This window comes from Crocodylus siamensis, chromosome 2 (assembly GCF_052110815.1).
Source record: "Crocodylus siamensis isolate JL-2025a chromosome 2, ASM5211081v1, whole genome shotgun sequence".
NCBI classification, from domain to species: Eukaryota; Metazoa; Chordata; order Crocodylia; family Crocodylidae; genus Crocodylus; species Crocodylus siamensis.
In genome coordinates, this window is record NC_143396.1 from 223,291,198 (window position 1) to 223,318,242 (window position 27,045).

The 27,045-nt window shown below is 42.5% G+C and overlaps 2 protein-coding genes across 4 annotated transcripts in view; one reads left to right on the forward strand and one right to left on the reverse strand.

Annotated features, from left to right (window-relative positions):
* TMEM229B (transmembrane protein 229B) overlaps window positions 1-27,045 on the forward strand; it is a 230,393-nt gene that overhangs the window by 19,117 nt on the left and 184,231 nt on the right. The window lies entirely within an intron of this gene.
* Window positions 1-27,045, reverse strand: part of PLEKHH1 (pleckstrin homology, MyTH4 and FERM domain containing H1) — a 72,696-nt gene that overhangs the window by 7,435 nt on the left and 38,216 nt on the right. For all 3 annotated transcript variants that reach the window (XM_090033197.1, XM_090033200.1, XM_090033198.1), the window contains 19 exons: window positions 25,489-25,567; window positions 24,500-24,591; window positions 23,235-23,385; window positions 22,079-22,218; window positions 20,617-20,727; window positions 17,937-18,023; window positions 16,553-16,714; window positions 15,424-15,504; window positions 13,371-13,550; window positions 12,292-12,400; window positions 11,081-11,193; window positions 9,478-9,654; window positions 8,718-8,815; window positions 7,581-7,758; window positions 6,758-6,913; window positions 4,774-4,874; window positions 3,539-3,680; window positions 1,859-2,001; window positions 434-563 (listed from right to left, as the gene is read on the reverse strand). In XM_090033197.1, coding sequence (XP_089889323.1) covers window positions 434-563; window positions 1,859-2,001; window positions 3,539-3,680; window positions 4,774-4,874; window positions 6,758-6,913; window positions 7,581-7,758; window positions 8,718-8,815; window positions 9,478-9,654; window positions 11,081-11,193; window positions 12,292-12,400; window positions 13,371-13,550; window positions 15,424-15,504; window positions 16,553-16,714; window positions 17,937-18,023; window positions 20,617-20,727; window positions 22,079-22,218; window positions 23,235-23,385; window positions 24,500-24,591; window positions 25,489-25,567 — 2,430 coding nt within the window. The remainder of the gene's footprint in view (window positions 1-433; window positions 564-1,858; window positions 2,002-3,538; window positions 3,681-4,773; window positions 4,875-6,757; window positions 6,914-7,580; window positions 7,759-8,717; window positions 8,816-9,477; window positions 9,655-11,080; window positions 11,194-12,291; window positions 12,401-13,370; window positions 13,551-15,423; window positions 15,505-16,552; window positions 16,715-17,936; window positions 18,024-20,616; window positions 20,728-22,078; window positions 22,219-23,234; window positions 23,386-24,499; window positions 24,592-25,488; window positions 25,568-27,045) is intronic.

Below are 27,045 nucleotides of genomic sequence, written 5' to 3' on the forward strand. Positions count from 1 at the left end.
AAATTATTGAAAGCCAAGGCTCCTGGCATCCATTCCTTGCTCTGTCACTGAGTTGGCAAGTGATATATAACCCAGATGTGCTTTAATTTCTGTCTGTACAAGAAGGCAATAGTTTTACACACTGTCTTTGACTCAGAAAGAGAGGTACAGGCATTGTTTCCCTGTGCTATCTGCATAGCGGAGAGCAGGACTGAAACTTCTGTTATTCCTTTATATGGGTTACCAGATTCAGGGGAGGATGTATAGAAGTTTTAACCCCCTTTTCCCTCACTGGCGCAAGACTTTTTATACAAAGCATGGTTGTCTTGATTTGCCCGCTATGAAAGCATCAACATTTATTTGTGGTACACCAGCAACCCCTAGTGTCTGAGCAGACTTCGCTTTTCCATTCTTTCTAAAGTGAAACTAAATGCAAAAAGTCACCTGTAGTTACCTTAGCAGCAAATATCTTAGCTCCAAAGAGAGGCCATTTCCGAGCCACTGTCAAATAAATTCGAATGCATTCTGGTGGAGAGCATCCCTGCAGCACCATCCATTTCGTAGCCAGTGTGTCAGCTAGCCGCCTGTTGGAATCCAGAGTGCGTTATAACTTTACTCTTTCCCCTTGGAACACATGAGATAAAATTTCTGTTATACTTATAAAATATCTTTCCCCCTGAAGGACTATCATATAATGTACTATAGACAGAGCCCATAGCAGTGCCTGTTGTTAAGGTTGCCTGACAGAACCTTGGTCTTAATTGCTGTTAACTTTGTTAAACTTGAACAGTTTGAGATTAATTTTTCTGTGGTGAGCATTTGTCCTGGAAGACTATTTTTGCTTGTTTAAATTTAAATAAAAATGTAAAGGTTGTATCATAAGCATATGTGCAAGGGGGAAAATTAAGTTTGCATAGGCCTTTTTAATTTTGGTGTTTCCTAATTTTTTAGTTCTTGACTCTGCAATTTTAAAAAAATTATAAGCGTTTGACCTAAGCTGTATTTTTTTCCATGGGAAAAAATAATGCCCTAGTTCTCCCATGATTACTGTTATGTGTACCATAAACATCTTCGTTGCAAGGTGCTGTCTGTGGGATTACAACTTAAATCATGTGAGGAAGTGCAGCAGCTCATGGACTGCTCTGTAGGCAACACATCTTCCTATGGAAGCCCAAGGAAAGCCCCTGGATTTCTAGGTGGAGTATATTGCATTAGTTCTGACCAGTAAAAACTGGAGAGACTGGTATGCTTTCCAAGCAAAACTGCTGGAACTGTGATCAGTAGAAACATCTAATCTTTTAGTTCAGTTTTATGTGTGTGACACTTCCTGACTCAAAAAGCCAATAGCACGCTGAAGGGCAGAATGTGGGTCAGCTCTTCGACTTCTAAATTTGCTTCTGTATGGTCTGAAGAAGCCCAGGTTTGCTGTGCTTTATAGGGTTTGCTACAAAGCCCCTTTGCTTAGCTAGGCACTTAGAGAGAAGTGAGGTTTGGAGTATTTCATATAGGGGTATGGACTCTTAATTTGGGGCAGATAGGGTTTGCTGCTGGGATTTTTTTAGGTGCTGGTTCTTTACATGGAGAAAGTCACCCATAGTTATCCTATTTTAATCTGGGTTGGCTCATCTCTTTTAAAGGGCACATGTTGCCTGAGATCTATGTTCTTTTTATGTTTCTTCATTTAAATAAGATAGCATTTGCTTGTTTAAAATATCTATCTTGACAGTCTCCCTTTTAAATTTTCTAATTACAAAAAGAGATGCATTCTGTAAATAGCAAGTACCAGGATCTCTCCCTCTTTCACCTTTCACTCCCCTTCCCTCCTTCCCCCCTGCACAGAGTTGCATGTAAGAGAACATGACCAGGGTTAATGTCTTACCTAAGCTGCTCAGGAACAACATTTTGTTTGTAGCGTTTGGGATAGAACTTGTCCAAAACCTGTTGGAGCAGGTGTTGCATTTTGGACTGAAAGGTACCCCCAGAACTTGAAGGTATTGGTCGATCCAAATCCCCATATTCCACCTGAAATAGAATGTGAAGGGGCTCTGGAAATGGCACCAAAATCTCTCTCATGCACAGTGAGTGACTACTGGGGACTGCTTTGTGAAGATGAAATGGGATTTGGGCCAACCACTGAGACTGCAGGAAAATTCCTTTGTATCATTGTCTAGACTTTTATTCCACCTGCAGCTGGCCAGTAAGCTTATTTGCAGCTGGTATAAGCAAGATTCCCTGGTCTGCTAATGTCACTTTGTAACAGATACAGTGCAAATTAGCTTGAAAATGACCAAAGTAAGATTTAGAAATTCCTCTTTCATAGAAGGAACTCTTTCCTGCTAGGGTCTGTTCAACTTTCTATGCCAGCTGCCCTGTGTTTTCAGGATGAACTGAGTGGGCACATCGATAATGGCCAAGGAAATGGGCATAAATTTGATGACGAGAGGATTCTCTACTGTTCTAAGATCCCTCTGGGATCTTATACTGATAGTACAAGTTCAGGCTGTTCCTTTGAAGTTCAGTTTACTCAAGGGCTGAGGTTAAGAGAGCCTTTTGTTAACCCACTCTTCAACGCACCCAAATTCTGCTCAAACCAAATGGAAAATCCGCCTCCCTGGATCAAAAGAACATTTTTTTTTTGCAGGATATACTTATCTGACTGACTCAGGGAGCAGACCTAGCATTTATGTTTGGTCATTTGTATTTAGCAAGAAATAACTGTTCTGTGGACTATACCAATACCCATTACACAGTGTGATTAAATCTGTATCAGTAACATGGTTCTTGAAAGTATAGTGGACTAGTATAGAAACCTGCAAGATGCTTTTCCTAAGTGAGGCTGTTGGCCATGTAAAAGAACATACTCTGACTATTGGGCTAAAATCTGTGAAGTGATTATTTTAATAATTTTCATCAGACTTGCTAATCAGAAATGCTTCTGGCACACTTATAGACTGGCTGTATTTTTTATGGCTCTTGATACAACAGAGTTCTCTTGGGAATGATGGGGTATTTGTATGCAATCAAAACTGTACAGAAGTGTACTACTTATTGTGAATAGTCCACTCTGTTGATTTCTGGTTGGCATGATATAGCTCATACAGTATGCGAGTGGTTTGGTAAGAAGTACCATTATTCCCCGTTACATGAGTCAGGACTGCTTAACTGAGTAATTTGTCTCATTTGTATTGATGATGTGCAGCAACAAACAAAACAACAGGAAGGATTTCCACTTATAATACAGCATACTAGAAAGGAGCAAGTCATTGGCCTGTAGGAAAGAGGTGCGAATTTTCTTCCCTCCTTTTGCCAGATGCACTTTCTATAACAGCCTCTGAAACAGAACATCACCACAGAAGCCTCATCCCTCTTTAGAAATGTAGCCTTCATTGTTGTGCTCACCATACACAAGAAAAGCACTGCCCTGCCAACAGTGTACCATCCCACTGCTAAAAACAGACGTCAGCTCCAGCAAATGGCAGGGGGTCGGACTTGATGATCTGGTCAGGTCTCTTCCGACCCTACTAACTATGAAACTATGAATGCTTGGCTGGTTGCTCACCTGAGCCATCAAAGCCACCATTTCTAGAGCCAATTCCTTATTGACAGGAAACCTTCCATTGGCTATTTCACTGCTGACCTCAAAGGCCAGCAGCAACCGCTCTCGATCTGTCTCACCTTTTGCCTGGCCTCGAAAATACAATCTGAAGAAGAGAGAAATAAAAGGGAGAAAAAGTGCCAAGTAGTAGCTGAGAAGAGAATTGAAAACTTAAATCAAAAGATTTATTTATTCTTGAAAAGTGAATTTTGTGCAATAGAAGAGTTGACTTAGGAGCACTGGTGATGAAGCCCTCTCCTCATGATAATGGGGAGGAGGGGCAGAATTGGAAACCGTTTCCTTTACGTCTTAGGAGGGAATCGTTCTAAAAGCCATTCCCATTCCCATGACGAACCTGGGTATCAAAAGGTGTCTAGTTAATATTGAGCAATGCTTTTATAAACTTGGGGAAATCAGTACCCTTCCATCAGACAGAGGTTGACAGTGTTTACTAGATGGTCCATAACATTTACACCGTGATTTTGATCCTTCAGTTCTGGGCAGGCTCCCATTTTGCCAGCAGGTGGAACTCTTGAGGAACAAGAAGGGGGAAGTATTACATCTAATTTTCATCTACAGACAGCTCCTCACTAACATTTTATTCATTTGAGACTCTCCTTCAAACTTGCTTCCTTTGTTTATAAAGCCCACCACACACAGAGCCCAGTTCTCCTTATAAAACTTGGTCTCTTACTTCCTTATTTTCTGTCCTCTCTCTTACTTCCCTATTTTCTGTCCTCATGTAGCCCTAGCATCACTCACTCACTCCATTTATCTTGCCCAAATGGCTCCTTTTCTTTGTTAAGTCTTAGAATTGTTTTCCCCATGCATGTGCTTCTTTAAGTCTCTCCTGTTCCTATCTAATATATATTGTTTAATTCTGTTTTATGGTTGGGTCTCTATTAGTGGAACAATACAATACAACAGAGCAACATTTTGTATCTAGTAATTTGTCTGATTCTAAGTCTGTTTTAGCTTTTACAAAATGTGTTGGGTTTTATTCATGTTCCATCCATCCCCTTGAACACACACAAATTACTTTTCATTCCTTTAAGAATGGAATGTTTCTAGATTCACCAGTTCTGACAGTAACAGTTTATAAAAAGTTGCAGCCCCTCTGACATACATCAGGCTGATGTATGCACTAGATAGATATTTAATCAGCAATAACAACCACCTCATCAAATGATGAATGGTACCTGGTTTTATAAGTCAGTTTCACTATTCTTGTGCCACCTTCATATTTCCCAGGATGCAGCTCTTTCAATGCTTGTTCCCATTTTGCAATGACATCACAGATCTTTAAAGCAATTACAGAGTCAAGTTAAAAAGAAATGTAAACTTAAGGAAAAAGTAATTTGGATAACAAACTATTGTGGGGTTAGCATGAGGGAAGGACAGATTGGATCAGACTACAGGCAGTCCTTGACTTACAACATTTCGAGTTACAACGTTTCGCACTTACAATGTTTATAAATTGACACCCTGTTTCAACTTTATGACGTCAGTTTCGATTTTACCACACTTGATCCGATGCGACACCACGCCAGCAAACAAGTTCACTGCATCGCCCATCTCTCTGGAGAACATCTGTCCAAACTTCCTTGGACACTTTCTTTAAGAAAGCAGACAAGACTCCAGAAAAACCTGCAGCCAAGACTCCTGAGAAGACTCCAGCCAAGAGCGCTTCAAAAAGTCCACCCAAGAGCCTTTCAAAATGTCCAGCAAAGTCACCTCAAATAAGTCCTTCCAAATCAATATGATTGCTATTTACCATATAAACAAAATTCTGGGGTATTTTTAGTGAATATAGGGTATCGGGCCTTGGTTCAGGAACCAATCCCCCATTTATTACATTGTTTCTTATACGAAAATTTGTTCCGAGTTACAATGCTTCGACTTAAGGTGCGGTTTTCAGGAACCAATTGTGTTATAAGTCCAAGGACTGCCTGTATACTTAGCCAGGAAGTGACAGATGATTCCATCATATTTTTCCTGGTACATAATTAGAAATGGTCCTAAATGAAGACTCCAGATCCAAGTCTCTGGGGAGGTTGAATGTGAATCCCAGACTAGTGCAAACAGTATGAAACTCATCCTGGTGGGTATCTATGCCAAGATGAACCAAAACAAAACCTAGTTCAGAACTGGATCCTGACTTTGCATGTCAGATCTCTCTCTAATTATAACACAATACTACAGTTCTGGTTAGCGTCTTTCAACCTGTTTGAAAATGGGATAGTAAAAATCTCCATTACCTCCGTTCACATGGTAAATAAAGGGCAAGTGAATAGTATTAGAGGTCACCTGAGATAACTGAACAACCAGCCCAACCTCTTGACTCGAGCTATAAAGGACAGGTTTCCTTGCCTAACTTAACCAGCCAGGGTAATGCTTTTGTTTGTTTAGGACTCAGCGAGCTCTTTGAATACCCTGTCTCCCCATACAACACAAGCAAAGCTCAGGATCACCTAGTCTGTATCCAACTATGACAGAGAACTAGCTGGTTGGAGTTCATTGTGGTACCTTCCTCTGCAAAACATATAAGAAGGAGTTATTGTCATTTTTTTCTATGTTCTACAGTGCTTTTACCTCCTCATGCCCTCTATCACCACACATTCCTTGCAGCTGGAACTACAGTCCCTTTCAAAGCTGCTTTTTCCAGTTCTGCTCCAGAAATGTATATGTGGCACAGGTTGTGCCTTGCATGTAAATTCATCCTCTAAGCCAACAAGGAGGAGGGGCTCTCTAGAGTCAGCACCAAAATATAGTTTCTACGAGTCACAGCCATCAGCAGGAGAGGTTGGTTTTACGTGGAAATACCAAGGGTATTTAACAATCCAATATATGATTTTAATTACATGCACCTGGCACTCCACAGCCTGGCAGGACCTTGTCTTGATGAGAATTTCAAGGTGTGATGCAAAAATCAAGTTAGCTAGCTTGATTTAAGAAGCATCTTTTAAAGCCGTAGTCAAGAAAAAGCCTATATGAAAATAGCTTGCCTTGTCTTCACTACAGCTTTAGGCGATGCTTGTTAGACGAAGCTAAATAACATGATCACCTTGAAACCTTTGTTTAGACAAGATTCAGGTGAATGTGATCTGGGCCACATCAAGAATATATGTTCGCCATTAGGAGGATTTGGAAGGAGCATGCTGGAATTACTGGAGAAGGAATCACCTTCATGTTGCCCTGGAGGCAGTGCTCCAAGTCTCTGCCAGATGGGTCATCTGTGAAGAGGGAAAAACCAGTGTGGGAGGGTTTCCTCATTCCAGTCTCCTGGTTCAGTCGCTGGATGAACTCATCTACGGTTGAGGAACCATCAAAACCAACAACCTAAAATGAAGCCAGAGATTAAAATAACTAAATGAATAGAGTTTGACCAAACAACTGTAAACAGAGAACTTGGTAACTATTAGGGGTGTGTAAAACAGACAATATTTGATTCAGATTTGGCCTGAGTTGGGGACAGTGATTCTATTAGTTGATTTGGATCACTGTCCCAATTTGATTCAGCTAAATTCATATCTGAAGATTTGATGCTGATTCAGAGAATCAGCAATTTGGCCATAGACACAGCTGTAAATGTATTTTCTACGTACCTCGAGGTACCAGGTACAGCTTGTGAACACTAAAATGGTGGAGCAGATGGAACATCCCACCATCTCTGTGTTCACAAGCCTCCAGGTACCTTGCAGAAAAAACATTTAAAGCTGTGTCTATGTCCAAATCACCGAATCTCTGTGATTCTGATTTGGAGAGATTAAAGGGTCTCCTGAATCAATTCGGATTCCAAGATTCGGCCACCAAATCGGGCCAAATCTCCGCTGAATTTAAATCAGTGACTAAAGCTTTGCACAGCCCTAGTAACTATCCGCAGAACCTGATTGGGCACAATCCCCCAGTTCCCCCCCCATAGAGCCCCTTATTCCAGAGGGAGTTGGGCAGTCTCCAGTGCAGCTCTCAGTTGCCCGGAGGTGCATCCCTAAGCCCAGCCTCTTACCTGGTAGGTTCCATTCATGAAGTGCACAGGAATACTGAAGGGCAGCGAGTGGTGGTAGGGGTTCCGCAGCAAAATGGACACAATCTCCATTCTGGAAGGCTTAGCTTCCCTCTCTCCAGTCTGTAATGTGCGCTCCAGCGATCTCTGACAGTAGATGGCATACTTACCTATTTCACTCCTACACTCAGAGTGAGAGAGGGACAACATAACTACATATTTTAGATATGTATACTGTACCCATTACTGTCACTGCTTCCTAGGGTTCTGATTTTCCCAGGGATCTTTCAAATGAAGATGTGCATATGTGGATGTGTCCTAATTCACCTCAACAGGCCTGAAGCTCAGATTTATTCAGATAAAATGCACTGAAGTTAGGACTGAGAAACTTGGGTTTGTAAAGTGAGGGTAAGCAATAGTTTTGTAGTATTTCTGCTTCTAACTAGGCTAGTAATACTGTAAGAAAGCCACTTCCTCCATGGCATTTTGGCATTTCTGGTTCTGACTGGAATTGGTAAGTACAGCGCCACTCAGAAAAAAAAGTCCTTTTCAAATCTCAGGGGACTTTTAGTCTGAGTTTTTGAAAAAAATTCTGGGCAGTGTGTTTGGATGTAAGCATAGGTTTGACATGAAATAGCTGTTTACTTACAGCAGTTCTTACAGTACATACCCAGGTTCTGGTTTACTGCTATCTGGTTAATAAGGCATGATGAAAGTGTGTGGTGAGACACGAGACTGAAGACCAAGTGCTTTTAACTACCTGTGAATCCCATCAATAACTAAGTAGTGCCCCCCTGGAATGGCGTATTGCGGCCAGAATATGGCTCACTGGGTATTCTGCTCTGTAACCTACTCCAGAGATAATAAAATACAGTATTGGAATCTGTTTAAGGTTTGTTAACTTTTCTTAAGGTTGCTGAAGTTATTTAGAGCCTTGTCTCCCTCTTCTTGTCCCTTCAGACTTCCTGCTAATCTTTCAGCAGAATTTATCACCTAGGAACCATTGCCAGTGTGTCTGCTTCTATGGACACTTTGACTTGGTCTTCACTTTATTTTTGTCACCATGAAAAAAATATCCACCCCCAAACCAACACTTAGGGTAACCAGACTAGTGAAAGAAAAACCTGGCATGTTCCTTACCTGGGATCTGCATGCCTCTGCAGGTGTTGTTTGACATACCAGAGGAAGTGGTGCTGAGGCAGAAAGAGAGGAGCACACAAAGCCAGGAGTTGCCAGCACTGTGAAGAGAACCAGGTCATTTAGACAACACAGCTGCATAGGCATCGATCTGAAATGGCTTAGAAACATCAACTTCTGCATCTGGTCCCTTCCAACCCTTGAGGAACAATCATTTTTTGTCCAGTTCTTGCTCCCAGTTATATCTTGAGAAAACCACAGGTTGAAATTGTCAAAAGTGATTTGCGATTGTAGACACTTCCCTTTTGGGGCATCTAACTTGAGATGTTTTAAAGGACCCTGATTTTCTCTCTCAAAATCAGCTCCCTTTATGGCTTCTCAAGGTAGGCACCCCAGATAAAGAGTTTCTTTGGAAAGTCTTGGCCAGTGCAACCAGACAAATAAGTCACAACTAATAGTTTAGTCAGTGAATTTTGTTTTATTGATTGTCTGCCAAAAGTTCATAACATTCTCAAATGTACTCAGTGATTCAAAGCATTTACGCATTTCTCTAGCTAGAAATCTTTACACTGTGAATTGTCTGAACTGGTCATATCACAGTCAAGGAACTAATTGCCACTTCATGCTGTAAATGAAATGATGCACCTAACTTAACTAATAAGCATAGCACAAACATTGAATTTCTTGCTTGATTGTGATATTATTATTAGAAACGGGGAACAAAAAAGAGTTCTCAGAGTGGAAGCGGCAGAAAGGAATTCACCTGAATGACGGAGTGGTTCTGGGGGTGTCGGCAGCTCGTCTGCTTAACCAGCTGACAATAGATTTCATTCTGCAGCTCAGTGTGTGTCAGGCAGACTTGCAGAGCGGTCTGGGCAAGTGACACGTGGTAATCAATAGATGGTGCCTCCACGGGAACGTTGATGAACAGCTGACAGGACTACATGAAAAGGGAATTGGCATTTATAGGAATAACAAGACACTTCTTTTCTCCAGCAGTTTCCAGCTGAGGTTCTCAAAATGCTTTACAAGAGGTTAATTCATCTTCCTAACAGCTCTGTGAGGTAGAATAAGTACTGTATTTTTATGTGTCCCCCCCATTGACATGAGGCTGAAGAATTCACTTGACCTCTCGGAACTGCAGAGTCAAACAACAAGTCAGTGACAGAACCTAGTAAAAAACCCAGCTCTCCTGGCTTCCATATCTGTGATTTAACCTGTGTTAAATGAAGCTGCTTCTTCCATACAGCTCCCCACCCCGCTCCCCTCCCCTGAAAAATATGCATAGACTACATGTCAGCAGCATGTTCTTTGCAGAAATACACAGTCATTAAATGTCACATAGGAAGTACAGTCAAACACAATGCCTAAATCCTGCCTGCCTGTCTCTGCTCTAGCCATTAAACTATACTCTCTCTGCAGCTGTTGTGAATGATGCATAATTATGACACTAACCCTATAAGAATTCTGGTTCTATTATCATCAAGTATAGCTTGGCCACATCAGCAATTCTGCCAGCAACTCCATAGTTTGACCTGCCTTGGGTCCTACACATTTATGGTATCGTACTCAGAAAAAGTCCCCGTATAAAAGACAAAATATTATAGCAGCCAATAGGAGAAACCTCATTGCTATAGTAAGACTATTGTAACCTGTAATATTTCAGACCCTTACTAAACAATCCTGTAGTACTCTGTAACAACAGTAAGTATTATACCCCATTCTGCAGAAGGGATAATGGAGGTATAGAGGTTAAATTATACGTCCAAGCCCACAGAGCAAGTCAGTGGATAGTTCTGGCTCAGTCCATTGCCCTAATCACCAAGCCTGACTTTCTATTTCATGTCTCTTGAGTATCTCCTATCTCTACACAGCTGCCTTTTAATGCCTCTCTCTCTTGCTAACTTTTCCCTGCAGCTCTTCACAGTCCCTTAAGCACACTCCTGCTTTCTGGTCCTAGTTCTGTTTTTTGTTTCTAGCTGAAAGACCCAAAGCAGATCATGAGAATCAGGTCATGAGTAACTTCTCCAAGTTCTCACTGGGAAAATGCACTAGCAGGTCTGGCAAGAAGTCATTCCTTCTCCCTCTGGACCTGATATTGGAGAGGGAGAGAAGGCCAGCTTAGGAGTTGTAAGACTTGCGTGGCACACTTGGCCCCCCCCTAAAAAAGTGAAGCCCCAAGTGGCTATTTGATGAGAATAAACTACATCTGCTAAGCGGACCAGCTTTTTATATTGCAGATGGCATATCTGTACCAGCACCAGGAACATGCACTGTGTCAGCAAATGTCTTGCCCAGAACTTATCTCTTCTCCAAAATATGTGATCAGAACATCTGAAAACCTTTTGTACTGTCTTTTTAAATACCTTGAAGAGCTTCAGGGCTTCTGTTTGCAGTGCCTCTGAAGGCAGAGTTGTGAGAGAAGTTTGCAGCCCATCCTTGCTGTAGCACAGCATTGGGTGTTTCCACAGTGGAGAATCTGAAGTGCAAAATGGAACAAATACACCTAACCTCAGAAACAACATATCATGAATTTGTGAGGTAAGAAGGAGTTTCCTAAGAAAGAGTTAAAACTTCTGCAGTCTCTCCTTGCTGAAGGAGAGTGAGGGTCAGGAGCAAGCAACTAAGGCAGGCAGCTATACATTGGGTCAGCAGTACGTCTCTGGTATAAGTCTACTGATTGCAGTGAAGTCAGGACACTAACAACAGGCAAATCTCTTTGAAGACCAGTGAGTAATATCAGATAGCAGCATAGGCCAGCCCTGTGAACTCTTGCCATGCCATCTGAGTGCTTCACACAGACTAGATTCTGGTGGGAAGTGATTCTGTTTGTCGATAGAAGTAAGACAGAGAAACCCATGTGTAATGCTTGTGGGACCTTTATTCATGAAATATATTGTTCTACACTGATTAAAATTTAAAGATCATTATATGCATATGAGTGTACAGTAGAGAGTATGTATATATTCGGGGGTGTGAGGAAACGTTCATGTGAGTGAGTGAATGCATGTCCATGGGGGTGCATGAATATGTATAGATGGTACATGCATACATGAGAATACTTGTCAGGGGATGAGTACATTGGCATATACGCAAGTGTGAGAGTATATGCACTTGTATGTGTCTGGTATAATGTGGGTCTGTGAATATAAGCAGGCATACATGTGTGTTGCATACATACATATGGCAGCCAAGTGTATGTGGGTTTGGAAAAGTGTGTGGCTTTATGGCTGTGAAGCATAGAAAAGTGATAGCTCAAGGCAAACAGTGCCAGGTGGAGCCAAAGATCCATATTTTTGTCTTTTTTGTTAAAATATTCCAGATCTTTGCTCAGTATTTATTACCAGTTCATCTCCAGTATAATAGAAGCTTTGATGATCCAGCTGGCGGAGTTGCCTATTTTCACTCTGCTTCCTGTGTTCTCTGCCAAACTCCTGTTGCACAACTAGTGTGAAAGACACCATTTCAGATGAGCCAATCCCCCTCTGCTCACCTGTGCCTTGAAGCAAACTGTGATGAAAAGAATTAGTCATCACCCTTTTCTACTGTGGGAAAGACATTCAGGGTTTCTACTTACGGGGGTCTCCCTCTGTATCCAGGAGTTTTCCAATGAGCTGTTCATATGCTGTGCCCACCTTGGCATTGCTGCTGCCAGCTGCTACAGTCAGATGGTATAGCCATGTATCCTTGGTGAAAAGGAAAGAACAGCATGTAAAGGGTGCTCTAAATCCAGTGACATTCACATTGTTATGTTTACAAGTAACCAGCCATCAGGATGCCAAAAGCAAAGGGTACCCATTAAAGGTAAACCCATTCTCTCTCTCTCAAACACACACACACACACACTTTTTCATTCTTTCCTTCAAATTTTTTGTTTACTCAGGTTACAATCTGACCAAAAGCCAACAGTGAGCTGCAAGTATGGCTAGGCCCATAGCTATTTATTAAGAGCATGCCTACACTGCAGTCTGAAAGTGTGATTGCAGCTTTAAACTAGCTAGCTTGGTAGCAGTGTAGCTGCAGCACAGCCTTCAGCCACATATCCAAAGCCCTGGGAAAGTCTGTGCAGCTCTTGCTGAAGCCCATGATGCTGCAGATAGATTATTACCGATGTATAAGCTAACTGATTTAAAGCTGATTCAGATATGTGGGTACCTCTAGATTGCAGGCTAGATTCACTGTCATTTAGGAGTTATGGTTTAAGAAATGGTCTTTAGCACCAAAAGATTCCAGGATCTAAGTATGGAGGGGACCTCTGAATTTTGGACAGCAGTGCATTGAACTCCAAGGATCTTTCACACCTTGTCTAGGAACAGCAAGGCAGACAACATGCATACACTATCTATTTCACTGCTAAGTGAAAATAATCTGAGAGAAGACAGAGTCCAGCAGGGCTGTGGGTGATCTTTGTGGGGCTTGGAAATGCTTGTATTAAAAACGTCTGGGAGAGAGGGAAGCAAAAATGAAAAGTAAATGGAAGATAAAAGGAAACCTCAAACACCTCATTGCAGCTTAAAGTTGCATGCAAGTTTTGGCTGATATGTCAGATTGGTCCTTGTTTTATTCAAATTGGTTTGATCTGTTTTTGCCAGTCCGTAGTGTCAAGTGTTATCAGTATTGCATCTGCTTGCTCTTTAGGGACACCAACTCACATACCTTCTCATGTTTGGTTCCAATAAGTAAATAAGTGGGACTCTGGTCTGGTGGATGAATCACCAGAGTGCAGTGTGATGAGAGGAGGCCCCCACCAGTGGCTTCATAATCTTCATCTGAGTCACAGGAGCGGTCCACCTCCTCCACCTTTGACTCCCGGACATGCAAATGTCCCAGAGGACACTGGGGAAAGCAAATGAACTACGATAAGTTCCTTATCTCAGAATGCTGACAGGTCTACTGAATACAAGAATAAGAGGATTGGAAGGGCCCTCACCAGTCATCTAGTCCAGCCCCCAACCCAAGCACAGGATGTGCTATTCCTATACTTTCACCAAGAGATGCCCTTTATTCAGCCTCTTCTGGAAAACTGCCAGTGAAGACTACACAACTTCCTTGGGCAGCTTATTCCATTGTCCTGCTGTTCTTACAGCTATAAAGTTTTTCCTGAAAATTGTTTTAAATCTGCTTTACTGCAGTTTTCCTTGAATAATCTTTGTCGCTCATCCTGGGATCCTCTCCAGTTTCTCTACATCCTTCTTATAGTGCAGTGCCCAAAATGACACAGTACTGCAACTGAAGCTTAACCAGAGCTGAGTATAATGGTACAGTTACCTCCCACATCTTGCATACATTGCTTCTGCATCCCCAAACTGCATTCACTTTTCTTGTGATGGCATCACACTGCTGACTTATGTCTCTGATTCACTATAATCCCCAGATCTTTCTCAGCAGTGCTTTTGTTAAGCCAGTTATCCTCCCATTCTTTATTTGTACATTTGGTTTCCTCTTCACTATGTGTAGCACTTTACACATCTGTGTTAAATTTCTATTATTCTGCTAAACTAGATGGTATAATCAACCTAAAGCACTTATAAACGGGGATCTGGGTTTTCTGTTTGCTGTGGAAAAATATGGATTTTCTCATTTGAAAGAGAAAAATGCAGATTTTCTCTTTTAAGACAGAAAAACATGGATTTCCGATTTAAAGGAGAAAAACCACAAGAAATGGTGGGTTTCCCCTTCCATCCTGCAAAGGGCTGCAGCAGTGGGGGGAGGGAGATTGGAGCATATAGTCAGGCAGGGTGGTGCAAGCAGCCCTGGTAGCTGGATGCAGATAAGTCTATGGGAGGTGGGAAGGGAGTGGGGGGGGCCCTGCAGGGGCAGTGGGGAAATGTGTGGCCGGGTCAGCAGCACTGGGGCCGGTGCCCAAGCTCTCAGGGGTGGGGTGTCATCAACATCTCAGGTGTTGATGACATTTGGTATCCCATAGTCCTCTGCACTCCCTCCCTCCAAGAGGGCTCCCTGATAGCTTCCTCAGGGCAAGCTCCCCTATGGGGACCTTGCTATAGAAAATGCCACCCCTATCCAGGCAGTCAGCTGATTCCCCTGGGGCTGGAACCCTCTTAGGGCTCCAGGAGGGTTTCTGCTGCAGGAAAATGGCCCTTCCCTCCCTGGTCGGTGGGATAGGGGGGCATGGTCCAAAGCCTGAAACCCTCTCAGGTTGTCTGGCAGCTGCTGCCTGTTGACATCCTGCACCCTTCCCTGGCAATGGGCTCCCTTAAGCCAGGGATGAGCCAAAGAGCAGCCCTCCAGTGCCCCTCGCTAGAGAACTTGCCTGTGTAGCTCTCCAGGAGAGGAGCTAGAACACATGTATGCTCCAACTCCCAAACTGTTTTTCTAGTGCTAAGAATATCACAGAAATCCTTAGTGCTAGATATGAACGCCTGTCCGTGGCCATTGTCCCTGCCCCAAAAAGTTTAGATAAAAAAGATACAGGACAGACAGAGTGAAAAAAAGATATAGGCAGAGCAATCCTGGAGACAGCAGGCAAAGACCATATTGGTTATGTATTCTCTTGGTATTTTTAAATACATCTCAAATGTGTTTGTTGTATTTATATTACAAAAAAGAGAGTTATTTGTAAAGCTGAGGATGCCAGGTAGGATAGATGTGGAGAGGAGAAAGAGAAATTTTGGAGTACAGAGGGGTTGTAGCAAAGAGAAAGTATAAGAGGGGAAGGAGGGAGCTTGCTCACAGAAGGAAGGCAAAGTACCTTGTCCTCATGATTTCGATAGTAGTAAAAGGTTTTTCCAATCAGTGCACACCAAACGAGCTTAGAGTGACCATGTTTCACCTATAGGAAGGACAAAAGGATGAAAGATTTTCACCTGAGGATTGGCATTCCTGTGGCAGAATTTATACTTTTCTTGCAGACCTCATTGGACATCTGTACGTGTCATTCATTCTGAGTTAATGTGAACTCTCTCATTGTCTCAGCTAAGAAGCATTTTCAAAAGCACTTAAGTTCCTGAGCATTACATACTTTTGATAATGGGACTTGGACACTATTGAAAATTTTATCCACAATGACCTATTTTTATCATGTTTTGAAACGTAGTAATCAAAACACATGAATAAAAGGCTTTAGATAATAAAAAGGGATTCAGTAGATTAAAGGGTTGTCTAGGCTAGCATTCCTTCCTGTTACAGAGGAACAGACTAGTGAGAACTGTAGTCTGCTGTAATGAACAAACCAGAGACCCAGACAGTCATTAGCCATGTCTCAGATGTTGGCCAGAGTTGCATGAGGGATCCCCACAATGCATCTTTGTTGAGAGATGCTAATCTATGGACAGGGGAAAATTCCTACCTGATCCTTGGTGCTGATCATTTTTTGCCCACAAGCATGAGAATCCATAGTCTCTATTGTTATGTACTTTAGTAATGTATTGCAGATGTTATAAGAATAATCATTCAATACCTATTGAAACCTTGTAAAGCTATTTCTTGAACAGTCTCCTGCAGTAGTACACTCTTTGGGTTAATCATCTGACATTAAAAAAGCACTTTCTTGTTTTAGAATGTTTTGCATTTCTGTTTCACTTGCAAAGTGCCTTGAGATCGATTAATGAAAAGCTCCACATAAGAGCTAAGTGTGCATTCCTATTGGACAGGGCCAGTATTTCCCTAATAACTTTCTCTGTCCTGTTTTCATTTTCTATAATGATCATATCTCATTTTCCAGCACATTTGACATTTGGAATTCAACTCTGCCTTTCTACAAGCTCCAGTTTTCTAGGGAACCTACAGCACCCTTTTCATGTTGGTACTCAACATACAGACTCAGAGGGTTGTGCTCTGGCAGGCCACTGCACACTGATTGAGACCACATTTGTTCTTACCTTGGTGAGCCAACCTTTCACAATAGGTTTAGCATCACTATGAGGGACAGCAGCAGAGCTGGCCACTTGCACTGTAAGGATGCTCTGCAGGACTCGGATCCATTCCTCCAAGATGTTGGGAGAGTCTGCTGCTAAGAAGTAAGTTCTCTTTTCAGTGATGAGCTGGAAGGAAAAGAGTGAAGAAATGTCACAGTGTGTCACTTTGTGATCTTGCCTTCAGTTGTTGAAGTCATATGATTCCATGTCTTTCTGGTAATGATAGAGGTGCTAAGTTTTGTGTCCTGGCCAAATTCAAATAGCTGAAGCAAAGAGTTACCCATATTTACCCGAATCTAAGATGACCCTGAACTTAAGATGACCCCCTCCTCCATAAATAGATTCTATACATGGAAAGTGTATACATTTATTATACTTTTCCATGTATATAATCTAATTATTGGACAGTTGTCTTGAGTTCATCCCCCCCACTACTGCAGGCAGTGGAAGGACAGGCTATGAGGATGGCAGTAATGGGCAGGCGATTAGGGAACAGACGGTAGGGGAGGCAATAAGGAGGCAGGCAGTGGCAGGGGGGCAAGTGTTAGGGGACAGGCAGTGTGGAGGTGGTGGGGAGGCATGCAGTTTTCCCCCTGCTGCTTGTCCTTCCCTCCCACTTACCCCCTTTTGTGCCTACCTCCCACAGCCTCAGACCCCTGCCCTGCTTCCCTCACCCCCTCTCCTTCCCCTCTCCACACTGCTTCTGCTCCTCACAGCCTTGGGTCCCTGTCTTCCCTTCCCCCTTGTTTCCCACCCCACAAAGTCTACCCCCTGCCTCTCCCTCCACCCCCTGCTTACCTTTGCTATGGTGCAGGCAGGCACCATTCCCACTGTAGCCCAGGGCATTGAGCATAGCTCCAGCCTAGCCTTGTAGCAGTGGTATATAGCTGGCATCGCTGCTACAGGGCAGGGGTAGGGCTCTGTGCTCCAGGCTACAGCAAAGACATAGCTTGCTGGCACTGGAGCAAAGACAAGGGGGAATGGAGGGAGTGGAGGAGAGGGGAATGGAGGAGGAATGGGGAGGAAGAAGAGGGGTGGGGGGGAGGGAGAGGAAAGGACTGGGTGTGGTGGGACCTCAAGGTTGCAGGGGGCAGGTGGCACCTGTGACTCTGGCCCTGAACCAGGGTTGAGGCCAAAGTTGGAGCCGCAGCAGCTGCCTTCTCCCCCTCTCCCCATCCCAGCCACATCATACTTGATTGTAAGATGCGGGGCTTTTGCCCACATGTTAAATGGGGGAAAATATTGTATTTTAATCAAGTAAATATGGTACATTTCTGCAACTCCCATTTTCTTTCCCACTCAGGTGTTGATTATGTGATTAAATGTTAAGCCAAAAGGCAATAATTACCTGGAATGTCTGAGAACCTTCACCCCGAACAATCTGGCAGGAAGAATTCAGCTCAACCTGACCCTGAGGTTTGCGGATAACATCACTCTGTGAAGAAAGAAGGCAACGTTAGTATTAGATTCTCCAGCCAGATGACAGCGTGGAATATGAAAAACCATATCTGAATGCCAGTGAGGCAACACATGATTGCCATATAAGGTACAGCGTAAGAGATGCTCCTTTCAGGCTAATGACAACATAACTCCCACAGCCCAGATTTACAGCACAAACACCACAAATATAGGAAATCTCTACAGTGTGCTAATGGAAGAGCTGGGCAGCTTTCAGTGAAATAGCTGAACAACAATATACCTAGAAGCGACATGAATATGATTGACTAGAATACAGGGATATAGATACTACAGACCCCTCTATATAATATCCTTCTCCAGCACACACTATAGTGAATTTGCTAAAAAGTGGCTGTAACAACCCCTCTGGTTTTTCAGCCTCAGAACTTCAACGTTTGGAAGAATGACATTTTTCATTCATCATGCATGGTTTTTAGTCAAAAAAAAGAAACAGTGGGAATGGGTTCCAAGCAGGTATCCTTCAGCAAATGGAAATCCAGGCCATGTCCAGCCCATAGAAAACTAACTAATGGTAGGTAAAATGTGACATCTAAATTAGAAATTCCAAGAGGAATTTATAGAGAAATTAGTCAAAAACATAAAAACAGGTAACAAGAGTTTATTTTTTATCAGATGCGAAGAGCTTGTGAAAAAACTGATAGGTCTGGCTAAAGAGAAAAATGGAGGTCAAAGACACTGAAAAGAAAATAGATGATTTTTTCCACAGGGGATGCTTGGGAGAAACCTATTCCACCCACCTTTTCTTTTCACATATTAAAGATGAGACACTCTCAGTGTCTGAGTGGTCAAAAGAAATAGCTTTGGAACAGTGATAAATTAGAGAGACCCTCTGTCTTGAAAATTAAAGAAATTAATTCACCAGGTACAGACAGGATTTGTCCAAAAGTTGGAAAAGTATTTAAAAATGGTGAGTGAGTGACCTGCTAATAAAAATAATATAATATCTGACCAAAACCAGCTACCCTGAAGGAGAACTGGAAAGTAGCAAATATTATACCTGCCTTAGAAGCCCTAACAATGGATCTGGAAATTAACAAAATAGTAAGACATACCTCAATAGTGGCAAAACTGGCTGAAATATTAACTAACGCAAAATTATTAAACACTTCGGAAAATGTTCTACGATCAAAAATAACATTTTCTGTGAAAGGAGAAGCATCTTTTAACTCTTTTATCTTAACCTTTGTTCAAACAATAGTTTCTCCTTTGTCCTCTATTTTGTCAAGGTGTTTAATGTGCACCAAATGTCAGAAAAAAACGCCAAAATGTCAGAATGCACAAGTAATGTAATAGAAAAGAAAACTAAAGGTATTATAATAGTATTACAAAAATCAGTGGTATGTCCTCCCTTGGAATACCGTGTTTAGTTTTGGTCACTCTGTCTTGAAAATGGCATAACAGAAACATGTATGTGTGGTGATATGGTAAATCCACAAAAATAACTAGGGGCTGGGGAGACTTCCATGTAAAGGGAGATTGAAGGGACCAGGACTGTTTAGTTTAGTTTAAAAGCAGATGAAGAGGAAACATGATAGAAATAATGAACAAATAGTGAACAATATTAGCTGGGAGCTCTTATTGTCATGGTGTAAGAAAAAAGATTATCAAATGAAATTGAAAGGCAAAAACCAAGACAAGGAAATCAGTCCATTTTTATCCTGTGTACAGTTAATCTTACTGTAAATATCAAAAACTGAAGGGATTTTTTAGGGGAAGGTATCCAGGTTGTAGTGGTATTGGTCTAGAGGAAAAGGCAATCAGGACTTGTAGTAGACCAACACGATTTTTGCAAAAATTCATTGCAAGCTTTCAGGCACAAATACCCTTCATCAGGCATTGAAGAAAAGATTGTAAAAGCTCTCCTGGGTAGAAATGATATAATCTTTACTATGCGTCCTGATTGCCTTTTAAATTGCATAAAGTACATATAAAAACCAGTCATGCTGGTGAGAGTTTGGAAGAAATGTCCAGTATGGGCAGATTACTGCATAGCTGGCCACAGTGGGGTTTCTTGTCCAGCCTACTCTTAGAGCTAGAACACTAGCTGGGATGGTCAGTTAGCCTGACCTGGCAACTCCTGAATTCTAAGCAAGTTAGATGAAGGAGAATATTTGATAAAATGTTAATTGGTTCAGAGTTAGCACTTATAAGTGGTAACAGAGTAAGCACTTACAAGTGGGGATACTGAACTGAGAATAAGAAATCTATAGCGTATATATCACACTATTCTTTACATTAATGATCATATACTAATAGGTTGGAAAATGCTAGTTTTCTTTCAGGAACAATATGTGACCATGTGATTAAAGACTGTATCACAATGCATATTCAGAAAATAGTCTGCAAGCAACCTGAATTTTCTCTTTTCTTGACCTTTGAGTGCTTTACCTACTGTTTTTTGTTTATTTGTTTACTTTTATGTTACAATGATCACTGCTGGGATAAAACAGGCTTTTGCCTTTTGTGATCTCTGTGAAATGAACCACTCAATCTTGGACTGGTTCCTAGTGAATTCTTGCTTCACAAAAACCGATGTAAACATGACTCACCGGAGACTTGTAGTACATGATTTGTCCATTTCTCAGGACAAACCACCTTCTCTTCCATGTCTTTACCTGGCTGCCCATTTTCAACAAATAGCCTGACTTTTCAATGGGCTCCTAAAAGAGATAGAATGTGTGGATTATCCTGGGTCTGCTCAGAGTACAACTGAAAAGGAAGTGTCCAAGCCAGTGCAGCCATCTACCAGATCTCCAGCATTCACCATCATCTCTCTGGTTGTTGCTACCAGCAGTCAGGACCCACCTCACTACATGGCTGTGAGAATCTGCTACTGCCCATGCATGTGTGACTAGCCTAGTGCACTAGTAAGCTAGTGAAACAGGCACCTGATAGCAGGACTGGTTTTGCCCTTAGAGCTTGTCTGAACCATTGGGAATTATTTTTTCCCCACAATGTGATTGGCACTGTTCAGGTTTAGCTGCAGGCAGGCACTAGGAGGTCTCAAGCCCCCTTCACCCCTCCCCACCCCCCGTGCCTGGTTTCTTACTTTCAAGAGCATTGCGTAAAAAGGATGAAGGGTTAGACAAGTACTGGGTGTGCTGGAGAACAGTGATAGATTCTAAAAGCATTATCCTCTCCTCTGGCCTTCTACCTAACACAGGCCGTAGACTCTGATCAAGCAGTTAGCCTATAACTTATGGCTGAGCTGAGACAGGAGTTCAAACAAGACCATCCTCATGCCTTTGGGATCTGTGCTCCACTTTTTCCTTACCCTTATGACCAGGCAGAAATAATTTAGTGGTTGAACAGCCCCATTCTCATTGATGCAGGAGCACTTTTTACCTTCTGCTTATCCATGTAGCTTGCTGTAGTTATGTTGTACAGTATTAAGTCCACTATAGTTAAGACAAGATATATCACGCTTTGTACCAACAGATTGCTTTTCATTTGGAGATCTCAAGCTCTTTACCGAGATGTTCATTTTTTAATAATCCCATTTAACAGGGGATTCAGATAAGGGAACTGGGAAGTTAAGTAACTTGACCAATGTTATGCACTGAGTCAGTGGCAGAGTTGGGACCATATGCAGACTTGGTTGCTCTAATCATTAGACTAAAATGCGCCCCTCCTCCCCCACCACCCAAGTTGCCAAATTAAACACATATTGTTTCCTCACAACTAGGTACAGGCATGACCGTCATCTCAAAAACTGAACAGGCAGGAGAGTTATGAGGGTAAGCAAAAATCATATTGATGGCAATAGGGTCCAGAGGCATTAGATCCTGAATGCTCAGCACTGGGGAGCTGTTTTTGGATATTATGGGGTTTTCACCTTCTTCAAACATCAGGCAATGGATGCTGCCAAAGACTAGCTGGACCATCAGTCTGAGCTGGCATGGCAGACCTTCGTATTCCATAATATTGAAAGTACTATGGTTTTGTCACTGCCCTTCAAGGGCCAATGCTGTGTTCACATCCCAGTCTGTATGTTGAGATGACACAACTCACATTGCAGATCCCACCATCAGCAGAATAGGAAGATGTCCGCTGCAGTTTGTGCTCCGGCTCTGAATAGTCACCATCCAGGGAGTAAGCATCTGGGGGAATGGCATAGTCACTCTCTGAGCTCAGTGAGGACATGGAGACACCTGTGGGGAATACAGGAAACAACAGGAATTTTGTGTGGTCAGGGGAGAGAGAGATATCTGTAACTTGCACCTGAAACCCACCACACATTTCTCTGGGAGCAGTAGAGATGGGAAGGAATTCCAACTCACAGTAGAGGCTGCTTGGGGACATCCCTAGTGCAATGAACCCATGGCTGTATAAACCCAGTCAAGATATTCACCATCTGAACCACACATATGAAGTTTCAGTTAGAGACTTCAGTTGTAAAATCAGAAGTTTACCCCTGAAGGTATAGGAGAATCACCATCATCTATTACCAGTAGAAAGGCTTTACTTTCTGTACCCCTGCAGCCATTGGCCATAGTGCTGAGATAAGTTGCTCAAAACCTCATACCAACAGGCAATGTAAACTTATATACAATAACATTCAATTTTTTTTTATCCTTATGAGCACCCTACACTTTAGATCCAATCTAATCTTCCTAAAAATCAGTTCTCATTCTTAGGTGTTTTGCCAGGTTTATTTATACTAAGTAGGATACAACTTACCTGATGTTTGCAAAGACAATAAATTACTGCACAGCTTAAGTGCCGTTTGGTTTCTGGTGAAGAATTTATTAACTTGTGACAGAACTAACAGGAGCCAACAGCAGTTTTGTTGATTTGAGCTGGCATTAGCTTGCCTAACAGAAAAACTCACTGTGGCCCAAGAGATAGGGATGCTTTTTTGACTTACAATTAATTAAGCTCATGATTCCAAGGATCTACATATAGATGCAGTGATCAAAGGGGGAGATCCCAAAACTGATCCTGCATCAGACATTTGCCACAGACTATAAACTGCCCTAGAAAATTCTGCTGTGACCGACAGTTCATATTTGCTTGCTCTCAGCCAGCATGCTGGGAGGTTTCCCAGACATCAGGAATGGGAGGGCCTGGCAGCTCTGTCTCCAGCCTTGATCACTGTATAAAGATTTACCTTGTCTCACTTCTAGCATCAGGATTTTGACTATTTCTAGGAATGCCCCTGTCTTACCTCGTTTCACTGCACGAGGGCTGCCTGGTATGCTGGCTTTCCTGTTCTCAGACCCAGCATTGGATGTCCTGAAGCTGGCATGGGAGCTGCAGTCATCATCAGAGCCTGAGGACTCATCTAAGAAAGGAACGTTGCTAATCTGGGTAGCTTTCTGGAAAACAAGCCTCTGAGGTCAGAATGTGAGGAAGGAGGATCTTTCCAGTGAACTCACATGCCACAATATGTAAGGAGATAACATGAATAAAGCAGTCCAGTCTCATCCCTTTGAGCTCTGTGGGCCCCATTGCACCACACAATTGCTCCAATATTCTCAACTCTCATTTCCTATTTTCCCTCCTCCAGTGGCATAATTGAGGAGGCAACCAGGGCAGCAGCCCTGGGCACCACCTTTTGCCACACTGGCAGCTGACCACCCTGCCACAATCAGCATACTAGCAGCTGGCACAGTCCCTGCATGGCAGAGGTTTTCTGGGTGTGGGGCTGCACTGCTGTGCCTTTGCCCTCCTCCCTTGAGATCCTCCTGCATAATTCCCTTCTATGTCCCATCTCCCTGGGGTTCCCCAGGTTCTACCCTCCTTGGCCTTCACCAGCCCAATCTTTCTTCTTGGGCTAACAAGAAACATCTTCCATTTCATTGCCTAGGTTTCATCCCCATCACACCCACTAAGTAGTGTTCTCCTGGACCTCTCCAAGCTCAACCATCCCTATCTTCCTAGAGCTTCCTCAGAGCATGTTCGAGATCCTTGGACCAGAACATGCACAAAAGTCCCATCCTCCCTGTGCAGAGCCAGTAAATAAATGCTGATTGGTCAGGCAGCGGATGGAGTTTTACTCTGTGTCTGGGAGGGAATGCAGCTTGAACTGGAGCCAAGCTGTGCCTAACAGTAAGGGGGGAAAAGGGAGTGGGGGCAGGCAGAAGCTGCAGAGGACAAGCAGGAGACATGAGGCTTCTGGGGGTCTGACTCTGGCCCTGACCCAGGGTAAGGGTCAGAGTCAGAGTCATAGCAGCCACCTGACACTTGCCTTTGTATCTAAATCTAAGATGAGGGGCTTCCCCACTGTGCCGATTGGGTGGGGAAACCTCATTTCTTATTTGAATAAATATGGTACTATGGCATATACTAATCCTCTGCAGCCTGATAGTCTCCAGGTCTTCCTGGCAGTCTCACACCATATTGCTTTCCTCAGATTTGTCCCATGCTGATGCCAAGGTGGCACTTTTCATATTATTTCATATTCAGAGAGGAGGCGAAGTAAATCCTTACCCCCTTGAGTGTGGTATAGACTGGCACCGTGACATTTCTATAAATGAGGCAGATGAATGGCCCAGAAGCTGAATGCGATGTAAAACTTGAATCTGTGAAATTCAAAAGGAGAGAAAGAGCATGAATAATAGACACTTGTAAGAAGCAGCAGGTTCTAATGGGGTATATATCTAAGAAAGTATGCATTTGGCAATGGGGAAATCTTAATGAGAATGAACGAATGAGAAGGGGAGTCCTCTGGGATTTGCAAAGATTGTAGGGTGGGTCACTGATGTAGTAGTAGAATTCTATTAACTGCAGAATACAGTTGTACGAGGCAGCTGCAGGGCTTCCCCTGGTCAGACAGTGGAACATGTCATCAGCTCCTCCTACTTGTCTCCCATTGTGATGGCAGCAAGGCAGTGGGAACCACTCAAAGGCAATATCTTTAGCCTTCTGGTGGGAAAGTGCATAATGAACCACAACTTAACTAGGCTAGGGTGTGAATATTTGGCCATCTTATGCATTAACTAACCAAGAAGAACTGGACAAAGAGCTTGCCTTTGATCTCTTCAATTGCTGTGGCAACATAGGTTCCGTTCACCTAGGTTCAGGTATACCTCAAGTGGCTAGCCAATGCAGCATGCTCAAGGATATCAGTGTCAGAGGACCTTGATGGATTTGGACCTTGATAACTCATTTCTTTAACAGGCCTTCCCTACCTTCATTTCAGAGGGGTTCATGCCTGTGCCACCAGAGCAGGTCACAGGCATGCAGATGGCAGGATGGGTATGCAAAAGTAGTGTCCTTTCACAGATGTGGAAGGAGAAAAGGGAGTGAATTCTCTACAGATGTAGGGGCCAAAAGAAAAGGCCATACATGGGCCCTAGTATCTTCCTCTGTATCCTGTCTGATGGGCAAGTAAAGCAAAGAACCTGAACAACCAGAGGTTAAGGTCTTGAAGCTTCTACCTAAGCCCCCTCTCAGGATGGATTTAGTCATGAACTTACTGCAGCTGGAAGAGTCACACCCAAAAGCCACTTCAGACAGCCTCATGCCAGACTTGGCCACTGCATAGATCCGGCTCTCCTGGAATAACACCAACACACAGGGCATAAAATGCCAGGAAATAAACATTACACTGTAAATCAATTGGACTGCTTTCACTTGCTTATATCTAATGATTTTCCAGGTCGTTCTGTCCCAAATGGAAGTACTTTTCATGCAGGGAGAAATACTGGGTAAGAAGGAAAGGATCTTTAAGGAAAAATGGTGCATCCCATTGCATGGTGGTTTCTAATGGCAGGTTAGCCAGTTCATCTTCCTTATCACTGCTTCAGTGTACAGAGATCACATTTACAAACTGAGACACTGGCAGTCAATCATCCATTTACTTTTAAAATAATTTTGAACTACTGGTTTTGTTGCTATGAGCAATCCATTAAAAAGTATCAAGAAAGGTCTGTAATAATAACTATATAGAATTGGCATGTGTGAAGAATTCCCATTTTCCGATAAGGGAATGGAAGCAATGGCTGGAATTGTCTGAATAAGCTTCAGCCTGACTTACAATAACATATGGCCTTTTATCTTCAAGGATCTCTTGAGTGTTTCAAAAATGTCATACAAATTCCATGGAAAAAATGTGGCACTAATGCAACAGAACATTGACAAATCAACCAGTTAGTGTGCAAATCCAAAGTTAAGGTTGGTGGATAATCATCATTCTTATCATGCTTATTCTTTAAAATATGCCATCTCAACATAATTACATTAACATTGTGAGTGTGAAAAGAAGCACTCAACGTTAAATGCCATAATTAGCATGGTCTTTAACTAAGTTCTTATACCTTATTTTTCTGTAGAACACCAGCCTCATTTGGTGCCCAGAATAGAGAGTACTCAGTTAATAGGCATCTAATCAAAATTGTGTTTTCATTTCATTGCTTATTGTGACCCCAGGCCTTATTTAAATGCATGCAATTTAAACCCAGCTCAGAAAACTGAATAATTAACCCCCTCGGGGCTCTTATATGTTGCTCATCATTAAGGTATCTGAGTGCTTCACAAGTATTAATTCATAATCACAACATTAATTCATAGTCACAAAACCGTATGGATGAATAAATGGATAAAATTATGCCTGTTTTACAATTGAGGCACTGAGGAGTTATGCTCAAAAATGTTCACCGATATTGGGTTTGTGATCCAAGTTGCATAGGGCCTGCTTTTTTTTTTCAAATCATTTAATATTATATGACACCAGTAGTAAGGCAGGGTGACCAGGACAGCAGCCCCAGGTGATGACTTAGTGGAGAGAGCCACAGAAATATAACAGTCACTACTCACTTGGGAGCTGGTGCCCCAGTTGCTGAGCTCTCCTGTTATCCCTCTGTGGACATGTCTACACATGCAATTAATGTGAATGAATAAACTCCGGAGCTTATTGTTCTGGAGTTTATTGCTCTTAGGCATCCCATTTGAATGTGCGTTCGGGAGCAATAAGCCCCAAAGTTTATTAATGTGTGGCCCATCTAGCTGGGGCTGCTCCCCCCAGCTCAACGTGC